General features: G+C 29.6%; 3 protein-coding genes across 4 annotated transcripts; 2 read left to right on the top strand and 1 right to left on the bottom strand.

Annotated features, from left to right (window-relative positions):
* Positions 1 to 6,555: 6,555 nt before the first annotated feature.
* LOC124941394 (LIM domain-containing protein WLIM2b-like) lies at positions 6,556 to 8,588 on the top strand. Of its 2 annotated transcripts, none has more exons than XM_047481710.1 (6): positions 6,556 to 6,730; positions 6,947 to 7,104; positions 7,291 to 7,390; positions 7,497 to 7,531; positions 7,623 to 7,712; positions 8,127 to 8,588. In XM_047481710.1, exons 2-6 carry the CDS (start codon positions 6,970 to 6,972, stop codon positions 8,355 to 8,357), a joined length of 591 nt encoding a protein of 196 aa, XP_047337666.1. In that variant the 5' UTR covers positions 6,556 to 6,730; positions 6,947 to 6,969; the 3' UTR covers positions 8,358 to 8,588. The 2 variants fall into 2 exon arrangements, with proteins under 2 accessions (XP_047337666.1, XP_047337675.1); XM_047481719.1 differs by lacking the exon at positions 6,556 to 6,730 and adding an exon at positions 6,850 to 6,868.
* A 1,845-nt stretch (positions 8,589 to 10,433) lies between these two features.
* On the top strand, positions 10,434 to 12,339 carry LOC124941384. The gene is made up of 2 exons (XM_047481698.1): positions 10,434 to 10,895; positions 12,013 to 12,339. The coding sequence occupies exons 1-2, from the start codon at positions 10,525 to 10,527 to the stop codon at positions 12,260 to 12,262; spliced, it is 621 nt and encodes a 206-aa protein (XP_047337654.1). The 5' UTR covers positions 10,434 to 10,524; the 3' UTR covers positions 12,263 to 12,339.
* A 421-nt stretch (positions 12,340 to 12,760) lies between these two features.
* LOC124919911 (telomere repeat-binding protein 2-like) lies at positions 12,761 to 17,400 on the bottom strand. The gene is made up of 9 exons (XM_047460277.1): positions 17,186 to 17,400; positions 16,319 to 16,443; positions 15,512 to 16,232; positions 15,016 to 15,201; positions 14,870 to 14,932; positions 14,690 to 14,769; positions 13,919 to 14,460; positions 13,206 to 13,269; positions 12,761 to 13,134 (listed from the first exon to the last, which is right to left on the bottom strand). The coding sequence occupies exons 2-9, from the start codon at positions 16,397 to 16,399 to the stop codon at positions 12,961 to 12,963; spliced, it is 1,911 nt and encodes a 636-aa protein (XP_047316233.1). The 5' UTR covers positions 16,400 to 16,443; positions 17,186 to 17,400; the 3' UTR covers positions 12,761 to 12,960.
* Between the last annotated feature and the right edge of the window lie 1,235 nt (positions 17,401 to 18,635).

Genomic DNA, 18,635 nt, shown 5'->3' with positions numbered 1-18,635 from the left:
GCAAGTTATGATTGATTTTAATGATTGCATAAGAAACAATGGATTCATTAAGCCAACCAATTCTGGCAATGCATTCACTTGGTCCTCTACGAGGGGAAATGAGAAAATGAGGAAAAAATCAATGAGAATTGGCTTTGAGATTTCTAAGAAGACACATTTATATCCTTAATTCGGGCAATTTTAATCACTATCTTATCAAATTGTTCTAAGAAAAGATGAAAGAATCAAGAGGTTTTTCAAGTTCTTTAATTTCTAGATGAAAACGAACAAATTCAATGTCATTTTGAAGGATGTGTGGTCTAAACAAGTTCGAGGATCAAATATGTATCAAATTAGTGAGAAACTAAGGATTCTTAAGGTCAGCTTCATAAATTTGATAGGAAAAAGTTCAACAATATTTCTTCAAGAGTTTTTGAGGCTAGAATTGTTCTTGAAAATATCCAAAAGCGGGTTCTTGGTGATGAGGAGTCCAATCGGTTGATTATGGTAAAAGAGAGACGATAACTAACTTTCGAGTTCTTGGTGCACAAGAAGAGAGTTTCTCATGCAAAAGTTAAGACAAAGTTGGTTATCTCTTGGTGATAAAAACACGTCATTCTTCTACAAGAAATGTTCTACAAGGAATATGAGGAATTGTGTTCACAAAATCAAGAAGAATGATGGTGTTTTTGTATAGGGACAACAATTGGTTAGGGGGAGTTTATTCAGTTTTTTCACGAGCTTATTAGGACTAAGAAAGAGACCATAAGTCAGACTCATTTGCTATGTCAGATTGTTGCCAAGAGGAAAGTCGAATGATGATTGAGATTGTTAGTAGGGAGGAAATTAGACAAGCATTGATCAATATGAATGGGATAAAAGACTGGGTTCTAATGAGTTTAATGCAAGGTTCTTCAAGAAAAATTGGACGTTGTTGGATATGACGTATGTGAAGGTGTTCTTGAATTTTTCAGAAGAGGAGAATGCTCAAAAAATGGAACGTTATTGTTCTTAATCTGATCCCGAAATGCCTCATACCCGAGATAATTCAAGACTTTAGACCTATTTCATGTTGCAATTTTGTTTATAAAATCATTTCAAAATCATTTATAAATGTGTTAAGACTATTATGCATAATTTTGTTAGTTAAGATAATCTACAATTATTCTAGGTAAAACTATATCGCATAACATCTTTCTTATGTAGGGGCTTCTAAAAGGCTATGGTAAGAAATCCATTTCACCTCGTGTGTATTTTAAAATTGACATTCATAAGGCCTTTGACTCGATTAAGTGGTTTGTTATTCGTGATTGAGTGCTTCTGTTTTGCTGTTATTCTTTTTGATTGGATCTGATAGTGCATCTCCACTCCCCATTTCATTGTTAGCGTTAACAGAATTAATGAAGGTTTTTTCAAAGATGAAAACGGGGTAAGACAAGGAGACCTCTCTCTTCATACCCTTTTCTCCTCATAATGGAGTTCCTAGACTACATTCTTATAATGCTACTAAGGAATCATTCATGCATCTACCATCCACAATACAGGGAGGAAAATATTACACATATTAGTTTTGGGACGGTTTATTCATAGTGACACACGTTGATGTTAACTCCATTAATATTATTAAGGAAGCATTAATTGTTTTCACTAGTGTTACAGGTTTGATTATCAATGAAGGAAAAAATTTGACGTTATATGATGGTGTAAAGGAGGAAACAAAGGAAGATATTTTCGGCATCATGGGTATCAAGGAAGGCACATTATCGGTCCATTATCTAGGAATTCCGCTCTTGTCTAAGCAATTTCAAATATCTCATTGTAGGTCACTAATCAAAAAAATTATATTATGGAATGGACTAGAAAGAGGTTATCCTATTCGGATTGTATTGAATTGGTCATGAAGGTGACAATGGGCACTATTGGGTATTGGGTGCAGCAAATGGTTCTTCCAAAAATAGTTGTGAAAGAGCTTGATCAGTTGATGATGAATTTTATTTGAGGAAGTCAATGGAAAAAGGCAAAAGGTGAAATGATTTGATGTTTATAAGCCAAAGGAAGAAGGTGGTATTGGGCTCAAAAGCTACGTGGAATGGAATAAGGTACTCATTTATAGGCACTTTTAGGCTATTGAAAAGAAATAGGATTCACTATAGGTTCGTTGGGTTCACTCGAGATTCATGAGAAATGAAACAAGTATTTGAACTTATAAGATCAAAATAAATATGGCATGGTCGCTCAAGAAAATCTTAAACCTTAAAGAAAGGGCTGGGTTCATATTTAAAATACAAATGGGTGATGGTTGTGGAACTTTATTTTGGCATGATCATTGGTGTAAGAAAAATCTAATTGTTCTTAAGGAGAAGTTTGAAAGAACACGGATAAGACATGAATGTCAAGTTGCTACTGTGTGTGAAATCAAAGATGATGAATGGAATACCCTTCTAAGGAGAATTTCAAAAGTATAAGAATCCTTGAATTTATACAAGCTTTACATTTTAGTGATCGTGGGAATTCTCATAGATGGACGGTTGTGTATGATGGAAAGTTTGTTGTGAGTTTGTCTTGGGATCTTATTCGGGATAAGTGGGATATTGTTCGATGGTTTCATGATGTATGGTCCTCCAAGATTTATCTTAGGCACCAATTCAGTTTTTGGTTGGCCTTTCGGAAAAGACTTTCTACTCGTGATAGACTTAAAGGATTTATGAACATTTCGGATACAAAGTACCTTTTATGTGATAGTAATGAGGATACTTTGAATTATAAGCTTGGGGCTGTCCATTTTCTTTGAATTTGTGAGGTAAATTTGCTAAGTTCATGGTTCTCTCAATTTTCCTAAGAAGTGGATGTACATAAAGGAAGTTGTTATTAGGAAAGCAAAGGGTGACCAATTTCATTCGAATGTGTTTAAATGTTGATTTGCTTATATTGTTTATTATGTTTGGGCGGAATGAAATTCAAGAGCGTTTTCTAGGGTGCGATGTGATGTTAATAAAGTTTGGAGGAGCATTATGTTTGATTGCAATTCCATTATCTGTATTTGAAGGCGAATACTTAAGAATGAGCAAATTGGTGTTTATGTCAAAATTGAAACATTGATTATGATAAAGCCACGTAACCTAACAATTTCAAGGCGAGATGATAAACTAATTGTTGTTTGGATGTTTCAATGTTGTATTCATTTCTTTTTTTTCATGCTTGGATTATTCATTTGTTGTTTGATTCTGAAATTAAAGCAAATGTTTGTTTTGCCTAAACTCATGTAAATTTTTTTCTTTTTGAGAAGTTTTTTTAATAAAATGACGATAAATCGTTTTCATAAAAAAAATGTAGTACAACTCAATTCAAACTTAAAATGTTTTATAGGGATAATTTAATAGGAGAATTTTGTAAGATTATTTTTTTATTTAAACTATCTTATAAAATTATTCAAAATTTTAATTTAAGGGATAAAATTTAGAAAAACAGAAAATAGTAATGTATTAAAATCATATGGGATTATATATGTTCATTTTAATTTATACAAATTAAATTAATTAATATGATAATAATATTATTAAGATTCTTAATAAATATTGTGATAATATATGCATCAATATTATGATAATATTTATAATATATAATATTATATAAGTTAACATTATATCATGCTAGAATTTAAAGAAAATGAGATAAATGTTATATTGAATGATATATAAAATTATATATATTTAAAATGCTTAATAATATTTGATAATATTTATAATATGTATTATTATATATTTAAGAAAAATAGTTAAAATATAATGATAGAGATGGAGGATGATAAAGAAAGTGGATGATAGTTTTATTTAAACTTTTAACCCAAAATAAAATGTTTATTGTCACTTTTAAAAGATAAATAAAATGAATATTTTGTACAATCTTATAAAATGTATTTCTTACTTTATTGGTATGAACATGCCCCATGACGGATTATGTACTACGAGCAATCTATTTATTGAAATATATATATATATTTATTGAACCAGTGATGCGATGATAACCGATAAGTTATTTCCTCATATTCTCTCTCTTATTTCCTCTCCATATCACTCATCTTATTACAAAAGGTAAAACTTATATTTATCTATTTATTTTTTTCAAAATTTTCTTATTATTTTTTTTAAGTTTATCTTAAATTTTTTTCAATCCTACCCTAACTCTAAAAGCTTGTTTGATTTTTGGGTTTTGAGATAAAACCCAAATTTTATCTCAAAACCCAACAATCCCATCATATATCAAATCAATTATTTTATTAATAAAAATACTCAAATTACCCTTACTTGAATATTTTATTTTATATTAATAAATATATATGTATATCTTATATTTATTTTATTACATTATAAAATTCATTTTCATATAAATTAAATTAATAAGTTATTTCACTTAAAAAATTTATATTAAATATAAATAAATTTATATACCATTTAAATTTTAAATAGTTTAAATAAATAATTATATTAGAAAATAAATTAAAATATATTTAAATAAAAATATTAATTAATTTATAAATATATCTCATTTAAATTAAATATTTATAAAGAAATTTATTTAATTTTTTTTATATAATAACTTTAACAATTATTCTAAATGTATATTCAAATAAACTTGTTTGAATTTTGGTTATTATTTTATAACATTTATTTCATCTAAAATTTTTATATCAATTATATTAAATAAAAATAAATACACAATATAAATAAAATTATAATATATTATATTGTTTTATGTAATATTTAAATTATAATAGTAGTGATTTATAAAATTATTATTTATTTAAATTTTATTTATGTATTAATAAAAGTTAATATTAACTTATTTATAGTTTTTATAATATTTATTTTATTATATTTTAAAATTTTATTTAATATAAATTAAATTATTTCATTTAAAAAATATTGTTAATCATAATATATAGAGAGATATGAGATAGGGGTGGATATAATAAGAATAAAATTTAAAAAAAAAAACTAATTTTTTAGAAAAAAAAAAAACTCAGGATTAATTCAAATAATTCTGCTCTAAATCTTAGTTCTGTCCCCAAAAAATGTTATTTTCACCGTTTTTAATATTCAAATATACTTTCAAATGAAATTAAAATTGAATAAAAAATAATTAAACAACAACTCCACCAAAATGGAGCACTTTTAATAAAACAATGAAACCCAAAACATTAATAATATATCTTAAATTTATATATTTAAATTTTCATAGTTATTCAATAAATTCATTAGTGTTTGGATGTACTTTTGAGAAATTATTGAGAACTAATTTTGAATTTAAAACAACTCTCATATTTTTATATTAATTAAGGGTTTCTTATTAAACTAATGATCATCCACTACTCTTAGAGTAGTTCAACTAAAAGTATTAATAATTTAGTTCAATTTTTATTTAGAATATTTAGAGTTAAAATGAGGATCATATTTATGCTAACTTTTTCAGCAATTGAGCTTAAGAACTTTAAGGGTTTATGGTTCATCACATTAATTGACAATAGTTTTAATTCTCAACTCCAATTTAGTTTGATTTGTTTGTTTTTGGATGGTGAAACACCTAAAATTAAGGTGATGTAATTTTTTTAATAGTAAAACGCGTGCAATTAAGGTGTTCAGAACTCTAGAAATATACTAACCACCTTAACCGATGAGTTATTCTTGGTCGATTTAATATGTTAGGACGTATTTTCAGTCAATTCTGATGTTAGATCTCCACTTTATACGAGAAATAGTTGCTCCGTGTGTATTCAGAGCCAGTTCTGTGTAAGTCTAATGTCTACCGATTAGAATAGCCTATCCAAACCTAGCTCATTTAATAAATAAATAATAAAAATATTAGATAAATTTATTAATTTTTTTTAACATAAAAGTGTGTATAAAAGTGTGTAGAATATTAGTTTAGAATGAAAAATAAAATATTTTATTTGGTTATTTTTGTTTTTATTATAAATAAGCAATAAATTCGTAAAATGTGAATAAGATCTTATTTTCTATAGTATTTAGTCAGACAACCCCTACTGCAAATTTACACAAAAATAATTAAAATTATGGCAACTAATTTATTTTTCACGTTTTTTTCTAAATGGGCTAAGAAAACCTAATTTTCAGGATCGATACTACGTCTAGTGTCCAATGTACGCACTACAGTAGTTAATCTATCGACACCATAGTAATGACATACAACTTTGTGCCTAATGGATGACCCTGTAACCTTTTGGAATGAGAAGTTGGCGACCATTCTTAAGTAGAAATTGAATATAAGATTTTATTTTTTTAATTTGAGTTTTCTCACATTTCTAAATTGTAAATTTTAAAGTATTTGTTGTATAATTTTTTTTAAATATTTAAAATTAAAATGAGAGTCATAATTAACTATAGAATAATTTAGTTTTCAATATTTAAAATAATAATAATAATTTTCATTATGTATTATATATAAAGAATGTTATAAAAATGAAAGAAAATAAAATAATAGAAGGAATAAAAGGAAGTGCGCTTCCGGTTCCTTTATTCTATGATCATCATCTCTGGCTGTCATCCTCCACTATGCTCCATCACCTGCACAGCAAAATCCCAAAAAGCACTACTTTCTCTCTCCTTCATTTCTCACATTCATCGCCAAAGACAACAACACCACCTCTCTCCTTCTACTATTTGCTTCCTTAACCGTAATCCATTTGTCGCCTTTTCAACTACTTTACGGATCATCATCTTCCATTCTCGCAAAGGTATGCATATCTGATCAATCACCAATGTCTTTTAGATCTTCTCATCTTTATTTACCCATTGTTCTGCTTCTGCATTACGTCTTTAAGATCGAGAAACGAGTCAAACAAACTTCTTCTTCCGTTTCTTTTGCTGTAAATGTAATGCTCCTGAATTTAAGCAGTTTATTAAGGCGGATCATAAGATGTAAAGGGTGTTTTTATTTGTGTTTGTATCAGATCTTTAGGGGAAAAAAGTGAGAATGTCTTTTCTCGGCACACAGGAGAAGTGCAAGGCTTGTGAGAAGACTGTTTATCCTGTTGAACTTTTGTCTGCGGATGGAATTCCTTATCATAAGTCTTGTTTCAAGTGCACCCATTGCAAGGGAACTCTTGTGGTAATTTGTTAAATCTCTTTGATGGTTTTGTTGTAAATGAATCAATCTATCCTGATCGAATTGCAGATGTGAAAGAAGTTGTTTTTTTCGAATAAATCTCAAAGTATGATGGTTTTATGAGTTATCTGGATGTAGATTGGGCGATTTGATCTCATTTTGTTCAATTTAACCTAAATCTCTCTGCAGCTGAGCAATTACTCCTCAATGGAAGGTGTTTTATACTGCAAGCCTCACTTTGAGCAGCTCTTCAAGGAGACAGGCAACTTCAACAAGAATTTTCAGTCACGTATGTATTATCAGTTTAGCTGGTTTAGTTTATTATGGGGTTCTTGATTTTCTTTTTGTTAGTTAATCCCTTGTTCATGCTTTTTTGTTTTCTTTGTTTCCTGTAGCTGCAAAGTCAGCTGAGAAGTTAAGTCTAGAACAGGTATATTATAACTTTTTTCTGAAATCATTCTCCCCTTTGATCATTCAATAATACAATGTTTAGTAATTTCTTTCGCTATATCTTTTCTCAGACGAGGTCGCCTAACAAAGCAGCGAGCATGTTTTCTGGTACTCAAGATAAATGTGCTACTTGTGCTAAGACAGCTTATCCATTGGAGAAGGTATTATAAGTTAACCATATCTTACAATTGATAAAATTTAAAGAAATGTCATTCGTCTATGGATATGATATGACCATATTATCTTTAGTAGGGTGTGTTCCAGAAAGGTTTTCTTTGTTATGAGTTCTTCATTTCCCATTGACAAGTAAAAATGCTGAAGAATTCTATCCGGGCAATACTTGTTTGTGAAAATTCTTTGATATCCACCAAATGATAACTGAAATCAATAACCCAATCCATTCCACCTACATTGTACTCAACAACAAGTCCCAAAAGATGCATTGAAGTCTCCCAAAAGACATCTTTCACTCCTTCATTCATCTAACCAACATACTACTAGACATTCTATTGTTTATGTTATTTCATGCACAAATCATTTTCTTATTCTTGGTTTGTTTTTTCATGATCAATTAGGTAACCGTGGAGAGTCTAACATATCACAAGTCATGCTTCAAATGCTCTCACGGTGGATGTGCCATAACTCCATCAAGCTATGCAGCTCTTGAAGGAATATTGTACTGCAAGCATCATTTCTCTCAACTTTTCAAGGAGAAGGGAAGCTACAACCACCTTATTAAATGCGCATCCATGAAGCGAGCAGCAACAGCAGCAACAGCTGCTGCATCTGTTGTTCCAGATGCTTGATCAGGTTTTCTCTCTTATTTCGAAAATTGAGATTTTTTTTCCCATGATTTGGGCATTCCTTCATATGGTGAAATTGTGTGTATCTTCTTCATCTTTTGGTATTCTCTTTATGGATTATTATGTGGGCTCTCTTTGTCACTTTGTGTTTGGAATCTTGTGTTGTTTGTTTGGTACATCAAATTGTTCATTTTTCTCTAATGGTGAGAAAACTTTCATGGATTAATATTACTTCCCGTCAATGTTACTTAAACTTGTTTTACTATGATCATTATCGTGAATTTTATTGGAAGCTTGTTTATGTTTGATACACGCATATGTGATTCTCAATAGATATAGGGTTGAGTCATGAGATTTGATTAGAGTTAGATGTTATAAAGGATGGGGGGCCTAGACTTCATGGATCTAGCTCGTCCCCCTAAATTTTTAAAAAAAATACTCTCTATTTGAATCCGTGACCTTAATAGTGTTATTATTGTATTTAATTAAATTGACAAGATTATTTTGATAATCTAAATACAAAACTAATATTTACTATTATATGTTTTCAATATAATAAGTTAAAAAATATATATAAGAATAGTTTTTCTTTTTACTTTGGACACCCTAAAATTTGGGACTAAATCTATATATAGTGTAATGTAAATACAACATATAGGATATTTGAAGTGGAAAAAAAATTCATAACTATCAAATGTTTTGATTATAATGTATATAAGGGTTATACAATTCTGATTTTACAATTACTTTTTAGTAATATTTTTTATTATTTAGAGGATAATTACTTTCATGTCTCATAATTTAATTATATGTTAGTCTAATAAGATACCGCAATTACTTTCTTGTCCTTACTCAAAACTTAGTGTAGCGAGTTTTATTATTTTTGATTAATTATTAAATTTATCAGGTAATTCAAGTGAAATGTATTTTATCTCAAATTAAAATTGTTTGTTAGATAAAAAAGAAGTTAAAAACACAATGTATAATCTTATATTTCATTAGCCAGGTCTCTCTAAAAATTTTCAGAGTTTGTCAACAACTTATCCTTACTATTATCTCTAGCTATGTTATAATCTAATTTTGAGATACTTATAATCCATAATGTCACTTTTGGGCAAAAACTTTCCATAGATTTTTTTCTTGATTTTGTTGATATTTGAATAAGATTTTCTTAGATTATGGTTAACACGAAATCCCTGTTTATTTTCCTTTAATAAAGATGAAAGACCTATTTATTGCAAAGAATATCGGTCAAATTAATATTTTAGTATTGGGTTTGGATTCCTTCTGTGGTACAAAATTTAACATTAGTCATTTAAATGACATTTATCTATGGGCTCTAATATGTCATTTTCTTTACTAGATATATTTAATATCAAATGTTTTATTAATTAAAAAAAATATATGATTTTCTTTAGTAGTTCATTTAGCAAAAAAATAAAAAATTATTAAAATTTGATATAAAATGATACAATTTAAAGTTTGAATATATACTATAAAATTCATTCAAATTCAAACTTTAAGATTAATACTAGTAAGCCTTGAATTTATCTTATATTTCATTATCATAGATAAATTTATTTAAATAATAACTAAAATATTTTTATTTCATTTATTTCACTTAAATAATTTTTCTTTAAAAGTAAAATAAATAAATACATTACAAAAGCTCTTAATTCAGGCCCACACAATTTAAATAGGATAAATAATCCACTATGAATCACAAGTTATATTTAGATTTTGAATTTTAGTTGAATAAAAAAAAGAAATTGAGTTTAAACTAAAAAAGATGGTCCACATCCTCTCATCCTGATCCATTACTTTGGAGCTTGTTTGATTTGTTTTTTATTTTATTTTATCCAAAATTCAATTATCAACTAAAATATACTTACTTTATTATTTTAAAATTTAATTTTTGAAATAAAATAACTAATTAAAAACCCAAATAATCTAAAACTTTGTGAAATGTTTTTTTTTAAATCCATTAAAAACACTCAAATAACCAAGATCAAACAAACTCTTTGTGTATATCTATCTATATATGGACTGAATGAAGTACACCTGAAAACTCATACCTACTGCAAAACAGAACAACAGTTCACACTTTTGATTAATTTTGGCTACTAAAGGGAGATAGATTCTTTAATTTCATCCATTGGGTCATGAAAAAATGGAAACTACAAACCAAACCCATGTTGATTTGGAGGAAGGAGGAGGCATTAATCACAACTCTGAGACCAATATTGTGGATTTAACTGAAGAGGAGGAGAAGAGGATTGATTTGTATGCATCTTTAGAGGTGATAGTGGATTTGGAAGGTGGTTTAGTTGATGTTGATCATGAGGAATTAGATGGAAAGGTAGATTTTCTTGAATTGGTGAATTCTTCAAATGGGAAAGGAAGGGGTTGTAGGATTTGCCATTTGAGCTTTGATGATGATGAAGAAAGATTAAATTCTGAGTTGGGTTGTTCTTGTAAAGGTGATTTGGCTCTTGCACACAACCATTGTGCTCAAACTTGGTTCAACATTAGAGGCAACAAGTTTGTTTCTTTCTTACTTTCTTTTAACTTCTTATTATTATTTCTTCTACATAATTCACTCTATTACCTTCAAAAATTAGACTGAAATTATCCCCCCATTAGATAGAAAAGATTATATAAAGATTTCTTTCTATACACTAATAGATTAAGTTTAAAGAAAATGGTTTGGTTTAAGAGACTAAAACAAATTCAATTTCCACCATAATTTATAATTTAAGTAATAAGAGTTGGTAATTAAGATATCAAAGATCTCCAATTTGTTTCTCTTTTTAAGTTTAATATAGGTAATAACGTTATCATAATAAATTATTAAAAAAACACTCATCATAATTTGTGATTAGTTTTAGATACAAAATAAAATAAATTCCCTTTCAATTTCAATTAAAGTGATTATACACTACCACCAGGGCCGGCCCTAGGGTAAGCACGGCAAGCACTTGGGCTAGGGCAGCCCATTCCCAAAGGCAGCCAAATTATTAAATTAGTAAGATATTTTATTAAATTTGTTATAGCTTAGTGGTGAAACATAAGTATTTAAATATTTTAGTTATCATGAATTCAAATCTCACCCAAAACTATTTTTTATTCCATTTTTTAAATTAGACTTAAGGCAACACCAAAAATATCAATTTTTTTCTATCCAAGGCGGAGGCAACCAAATCTAGGGTTGACACTAACTACCACTTCACCTTTATTTTGTTTACATTTTTGTTATTTGTTTTTTTACTATCTGGAGAAGTTCTACTTTCTAATAAAAATATAAATTTACTTATCATTTTAATATTCTTAATTAATTGGAAACAAACATTATCAACCAAATCATATATATTCTTTCAATAAACTAATTATATATGATATCAAACTATGAAAATACTTTTTATTCTTTTTTTAAAATATTATATTTTTATTTATATATTTTTTTTAAGTCTTTTTGTCCAATAATCTCAATTTTCATATAATTTGGCCCCATCCAAAATAATGTCTAAGCCAACAAATATATATATTTTTTTCTCTGGTTTGTTGCAATATTTTATCTTGCACAATTTTTTTCACTTCTACTTTTGCTTATTGGCCATTATGTAATATCTTTTAAAACATGTAAAAAATGGTATTGCAGGACATGTGAGATTTGCGGGTCATTGGCATGTAACGTCTTGGGTGGTTTGGGTGGTGGACGCGAGGCAGAGTTGGACGTGGGAAGTTCGACGGCAGTGGCAATTGAGGTCTCGACAATGATGTTGCCACGTCAGCAAACCGACGATAGGAGAAGCTTTTGGAAAGGTCATCGGTTCCTTAACTTCTTGTTGGCATGTATGGTTTTTGCTTTTGTAATATCTTGGCTCTTCCACTTCAATCTACCTTCTTGATCATTTCAATTTCATTTATGAAATCAAAACTCAACCAAATTCTTGGTTCAATAATCATATTCCATGTTTTTTCACAAGTTCATATAAACTTCTAATATGTTGATCTTTATATTCTTCTTACAAAATTGTTGAGATGAACATAGAAGTTATAATCAATAGCCTAAAAAAATTGACTTTATACACTATCTCTTAAATCATGACCTCATGGTCCCGACTTTAATTTAGAGCATTTTTTAGTGATAATCAAACCGACATTTTTGATCTCTTAGTCAATACTCATTCTACTTCAATGAATGAACATATTAACTTTTGAAAGTGTGATATTAAACATAGAAAAAACTAAACAAGTACAAATAAGTTATGACAACATAAAAAAATATAATAATACCAATAAATCTAACAAAAGAATAAGAACAATATAAATGATAATAATTTATTGAATTATAAATGATGAAATGTACAAAAATAAAATAAAATCAACATCAATCCCCTCCTCTCTTCTCCTTACAAGGAGCTTTCATCATAAAAAAGTGATAAAAAAAAAAACAAATGGTAAAAATGTAACACCAACTGTCAAAGTCATCATAACCAGTAGTAGAAGGGGTGGTTAGAAAGACTCAAATATTTTTATTTGGATTGTCCATGTACAAGTTGAACACTGTTTTTTATTAAAATTTGATTTTGAAATCAATTTTTTCCTAGGTTTCGACGATGAAATGCTGTTGGTTTTTGATGATGTGTGGCCTAGATTGATTAAGGGACCAATATGCATGAGCAGCTTGAACCCTATCCAATAGCTCTTGTGGAACCGGCTCCCCTCTTCTTTGCTGCGGAGAAATGCTCGCTGTGTGAACCAATGTTTTCCATTTGTCCTGCAGAAAACAAACACCAAATTTAAAACCATATTTGTTTTGTTTTCGACTCTCATTGAATAATTACAAACCTTTAGATCCACGTATGTTCGATATTCTGCATACTCAAACGCAGACATTTTAACATCTCGCCACCTAAAAACAACATAAACCACAATACAGTTTAGAACAATCCCCACTCCATTATATTAAGCAACTGAAACTTCAAATATGACTTATATCACATTTGAAAACAAAACTTAGTCAAACACAGATTCAACAATCTATTGACAGTTTCTGTTTCAAATCGAGAACCAAAAACATTTGGATCTGAATCCGGCTTCAAATGAGAAACCTTGTTGAATCTGTCTATGACTAAGTACCTCTAGATCATATCACATTTGAAAACAAAACTTAGTCAAACACCAATTCAGATTCAATAATTTATTGACAGTTTCTGTTTCAAAATCCATATCCAAAAACATCTTTATGTTTCTGAATCCAGATGAGAAACCTCTTCACAAATTATTGAATCTGTGTATCACTAAGTTCTGATTCCTAACGTGATCTTATCCATAACACATCCAGATGAGATCACGTTTGGATACAAAAGTTTGTAAGACACAGATTCAACAAGTTATTGACCCTTTCTGTTTCAAATCCAGATTCAGAAACCCTCAATAAATTGTTGAATCTTTGTTTGACTAAGTACCGATTCCAAATACTACTCCAAATGAGAGATATCTAACAGAAAAACAATAAAAAAAAGTGTTTTTAATAATGATTAATGAAGTTTCCAACCAACCTTCCAGTTCCAAGTTTCTCAACAGCTTCAACCAATGATTCTACCTCTGTGACAGTGAAAGGTCTTCGAGTTCTACGTGGCTGAACTATTTCAGATCGTCTAGCAAGTTTCTGGTTTATGGGGGTGATATCAAGTGCTTCCTCCATCATTCCCATTTCAGCAGCAACCACAGGAACTAATGATTTTGAATCCTCACAAACCTCAATCTTCTTTACTTCATCAATAACAGATGATGATGAGGATGATGACAGAACCTTCTTCTGCTTGTCATCTTCCTGAGTAATCGCAGCATTAGAGATTTCATGATGTGTTGTTCCACATGGAACCAGAACTGGTGGTGGATCTTTGGGCGACACAGATGAAGGTGCCAAGGAAGAAGAGAGAGGCTCCAAAATAAAACCTAGAGCATCGAGATCACCATTGCCACAAATACCACTCTGCAGTAGAGTTCTATTATCATCTCTCACCTTTTTCCCTTGGAGGAGTACACCAACATGTAACCCATCTTCAAGAATTGCACTCACTGCCTCCATTACTTTCATCTGTCATCATATCAAATGGCAATTTTAAATTTCTTAATTGAAAACCAGATCAAAATCAAAATGGGGAAGAAGACAAATCTTGTCACAGTTAAATGGGGTGAGGGCTATCTTGATGTTTCTATCTCTACCCTTATCCATTTTTTGTCCGAATCTTATCAAGGGTGTCCGTGATCTTTGTGTTTACTAAAAGCTTTCATGTAAAAAAAATTAAAGGGTCTATCTAACATACCTTCAGTGAGCCAACAGTAGCAGTTTCAGGGACATCAATATACAGATCTGGTACTCTGAAGGACTTGATGCTAAGCTTCACTAGATGAAGGTTAAAAATTCAAAGGAAAATTAGAAACCCTATTCAACTTAAGGAGTATCCAAAATATATGCACATTCTTACTAAGTTTTGTTGAAATACCATGAGAATCTCTTTTCTGGAAGGATGGTTGGTGACTCCTAACAACAGCTGATGGTCCACTTGCTGCCAGAACAAAGAAGACTAGTCAGGATAATGCTGAGAAAACAAGCATTAGCCTGAACTTGGAGAGGAAATTAGGTTTCAACCTATCTGCGACCCATTATTCCTGCTTCTCTTCATACTCTTTTCGGTTGAATTGGAAAGACTTTCACTGCTACCCTCACATTCATATCTATGGTCATAGAATTTCCTTTTTCTTGAAGGACCTTCAAGCTTACTTCTCACATTCATGTTAGTATTCCAATTTGCTGAAATAGGCTTCAGTACCTTATCTACCATCAAGATTAAGTAACACAGCTTATCACTTAATTTAAAATGAATACACTTGATCACTTAGATTCAGCTCAAATTAAGCTAAAGTATCTGGCTTAATTTAGTAGGCTATGATAGACTTAACATAAAATAGTCTTTTAAGTACTTTTCCGACATCAGTTCTAGAGTTTATTATACAAAGTACTTGAAATCTAAATCTTTTCATTTGGTTCAGTATTCATCATTCAAAACTTAATATTCAACCATAAAACCAAGTTCAGAACCTAGCAAAAGATCAGCAGAACATAAAATGAAAATGCAATAACTTACTGGTTAAGGAGAAGTCACAATCCTTCAACTTTGGAGCCACTTTCCAATACTTGGATGTAAGTAACCTCCGGATTCTTCTGTATCCGAACCGCGAATGTGGTCGAAAAATCCTTGGCTTGACACTACGCCCATTACATCCAACAGAGTTTTCGTCATCATCTCTACGCCCTGCCTTTACATGGTTCCCTTGCTTAAGAAAAGAAGCATTAGGAACATGATCGAAGCATGATGGAAACTGTACATTACTGCTAGAATTAACCAGAGGACTATTATTCACACTTGTACCACCCAATATGAAATCTGGTTTACTATTGTCTTTAGTGTTATGCTCTTTCTTAATTACATTAACTATGGTTCCTTCACCTAATTGGGCATCACTGTAGCATCTGCTACTTCCCACTTGGCTTTTCAGAGTCTCCAGTTTCAGATAATTAACAGCTTTATTGGAAGGTTCAGGACTCACAGCACTAGGTATGACACTGGAAATTTTCTCTGTATTGCCTTTTCGAGATTTTTGTTCGACTGATCCACTCTCTATGCAACTAGTCTGATCTAGGTATTCAGGTCTACCAAGCTTAGAATCTTCCTGTTTAGCTTTAACACTCTCAAAGCTAGATGCAGAACTTTCACACTCCAGCAGCATTTCTCCAGCAACAGTTGCTAATAGTTCAAATGCACAAATTTGGCCATCCTCCAATTTCTTTTTCTGGGAAGTCCTCCGCTGAATACAGAAATGCAATAAGTATAAATGATTAAACCTAAAGATGAATTAATAAGAATAATCAAGCATTGTGCACATATACTTACTCTAATAGATCTTGGAGCCCGAGGTATGAAAGGAAGCTGATAGCCACGAGATTCGTAATTTAGCCTCTTATTCAACATCATTGCTCGAGGAAAGAGTTTCAGTTATTTTAGGAAATCCAATAAATCTGCACCAACATATAAATAAAAAAGATGTTTATGCCCATTTCTTTCCATGTAAAACCTAGATCAACAACACATATAGACTCTTATAGAAAGATAATCCAAGTGAAAGCTCCGAGTTCTATTATGGAAAGCCTATCAATCAGAGGGACACATATTCTAATAAATATACTTTGATCAAATTTGGATGCAGAAATCAAAACAGCAGAGAAGATCAAATTTCATAACAAGATCATACTATCCTTTCATTACAAATCCTCAAACACTTCCACGATTGACTGAAACATAAAACATTCCAAATAGATGCTACAGGATTAAACCGTGTATTATCACGATGAATTGAGACTTGAGATCTCCACCGAAGCTGAACCAATCCAGACACAATCCTGAATGTTGACCTAAGGAGATTTCTACGTTTCAATCATGCATGCAGATGAAAAAACCGGAAAGAACTTCAAACATGACATAATATATAATCACAAATCCCCTCCGATCATCGTCGTCCATCGAAAAACAAAAGTAGATAGAGAAATCTAATCAGATCTCCAAATCCAGAAGTAAAATTCATCATCAGAGAAATAAACCTTTATTACAGATACGGATTCGATAAGCAATCAACATAGATCGGATCAGATCAGATCAGATCAAAATCCAATAAAAATGAAAGAAAATCCAGATCAGTAACAAGCAATAGAAAGCAAATAGAGATTCTGAATATACGGATCGATCGAGAATCGATTTGCTTACCAGTTGTGAGAAATCGATCTTCGGTTAGATGTGTATATCGTTATATATATATAGAATTATACATGTAAATTTGTGATTCTTCTGTACAAATGCGGTGGAGTTCTGTAAAGAGAATTTGAATCTCCGTCAAGAAAACAGTTTACAACTGTCTTCTCTTCTCTCTCTTTCTTTCTCTCTCTAGAAAACCCCTTCAACAGTTTTAAATGAAAATAAAAGAACAAACACTGTGGCCTTAAACCCCCAATCTTCTTCTATTGCATCGGATCTCTTTATTAGTTTCCACCACATATAACTGGTTGAGTCTGTTGAAGGGCAATATTGTCCGGTATAAATTAAATTATTATATATTCTTTTCATTTTTAAACCAGATTTTAGGGTCGTCGAATGTTCGATCACGTCGGTTTGGTCGGTTAGAATATCGATTCGGTCCATATCTTCGAGAAAATCGGTTCATACAATGATGTAGGCATAGTTTGAAAAAGTTAATTATTAAGATAAATGTACATGTAACAAACATAAATGGTAACTAATTTTTTTGTATAATTTTTATTTAATTAACTAAGGGTCAGAATAATTTTGGGTCATTTGATTTTTTTTTTTAGATTTGGATGGATACTAAAAGAACATGTAAAAAAAATTAACTCACTAATAATAAATCAACTCTTATTTAAAAGGTTCTAAATGAAATAATGTGAGGATAACTTAGCTAATTTTTTAAATAAAAATAAAATTTAACAATAATAAAAAATAATATAAATGGTAGTACTTTTGTATTTGCCTTCTTTTATATAAGATTAAGAGCTTGTTTGATATGAGTTCTTTTGGATTTCACAAATTTTTTTATAAATTCTCTTTATTACGTCATTATCATTTAACAATCAAATTAATTATTTCATCAGTTAAAATATTAAAATATTCTTATTTTATCTTTAAAAAAATTAATTTTAAATATAAATTACTTGTTTTACTAATTAAAATATTAAAATATTATTACTTCATCTTTATGAAAATCAATTTTTAAATAAGATGACATTAGTAATTTAATATAAAAACAAACTCAAATAACTTACTTTCTCGTTAAACAATTTTTTTTATTTTTTTTATTTTTACAAATTAAATAACCCAACTGATACAAATCCTATGTGAACACATCTTCTTAATAAGGATGGGGATGGTATTCTGTCTATTTCTTCTTTATGTATTAAATTTAAATACATAAACAAAATGATTTGTTTTACTAAAGTATAATTTTTAATTTCTTTTATATTTGATTTAAATGAATATACAAAAATTAATATTGTTTTTAATAGTCATAAACAATAACTTCTTTGATAGTTCCTTCAAGTCTCTATATAAATTACTAATTTCTTCAACTAAATATTAAAATATTCTTACTTTCTCTTTTAAAAAAAATTATTTCTAAATATAAAAGACATTATAATAATTTAAT

The sequence above is a fragment of the Impatiens glandulifera genome, chromosome 1, assembly GCF_907164915.1.
Source record: "Impatiens glandulifera chromosome 1, dImpGla2.1, whole genome shotgun sequence".
Lineage (NCBI taxonomy): Eukaryota > Viridiplantae > Streptophyta > Magnoliopsida > Ericales > Balsaminaceae > Impatiens > Impatiens glandulifera.
Note: the sequence above shows the minus strand (reverse complement) of the source record. Positions and strands in the feature narration are given on the sequence as shown.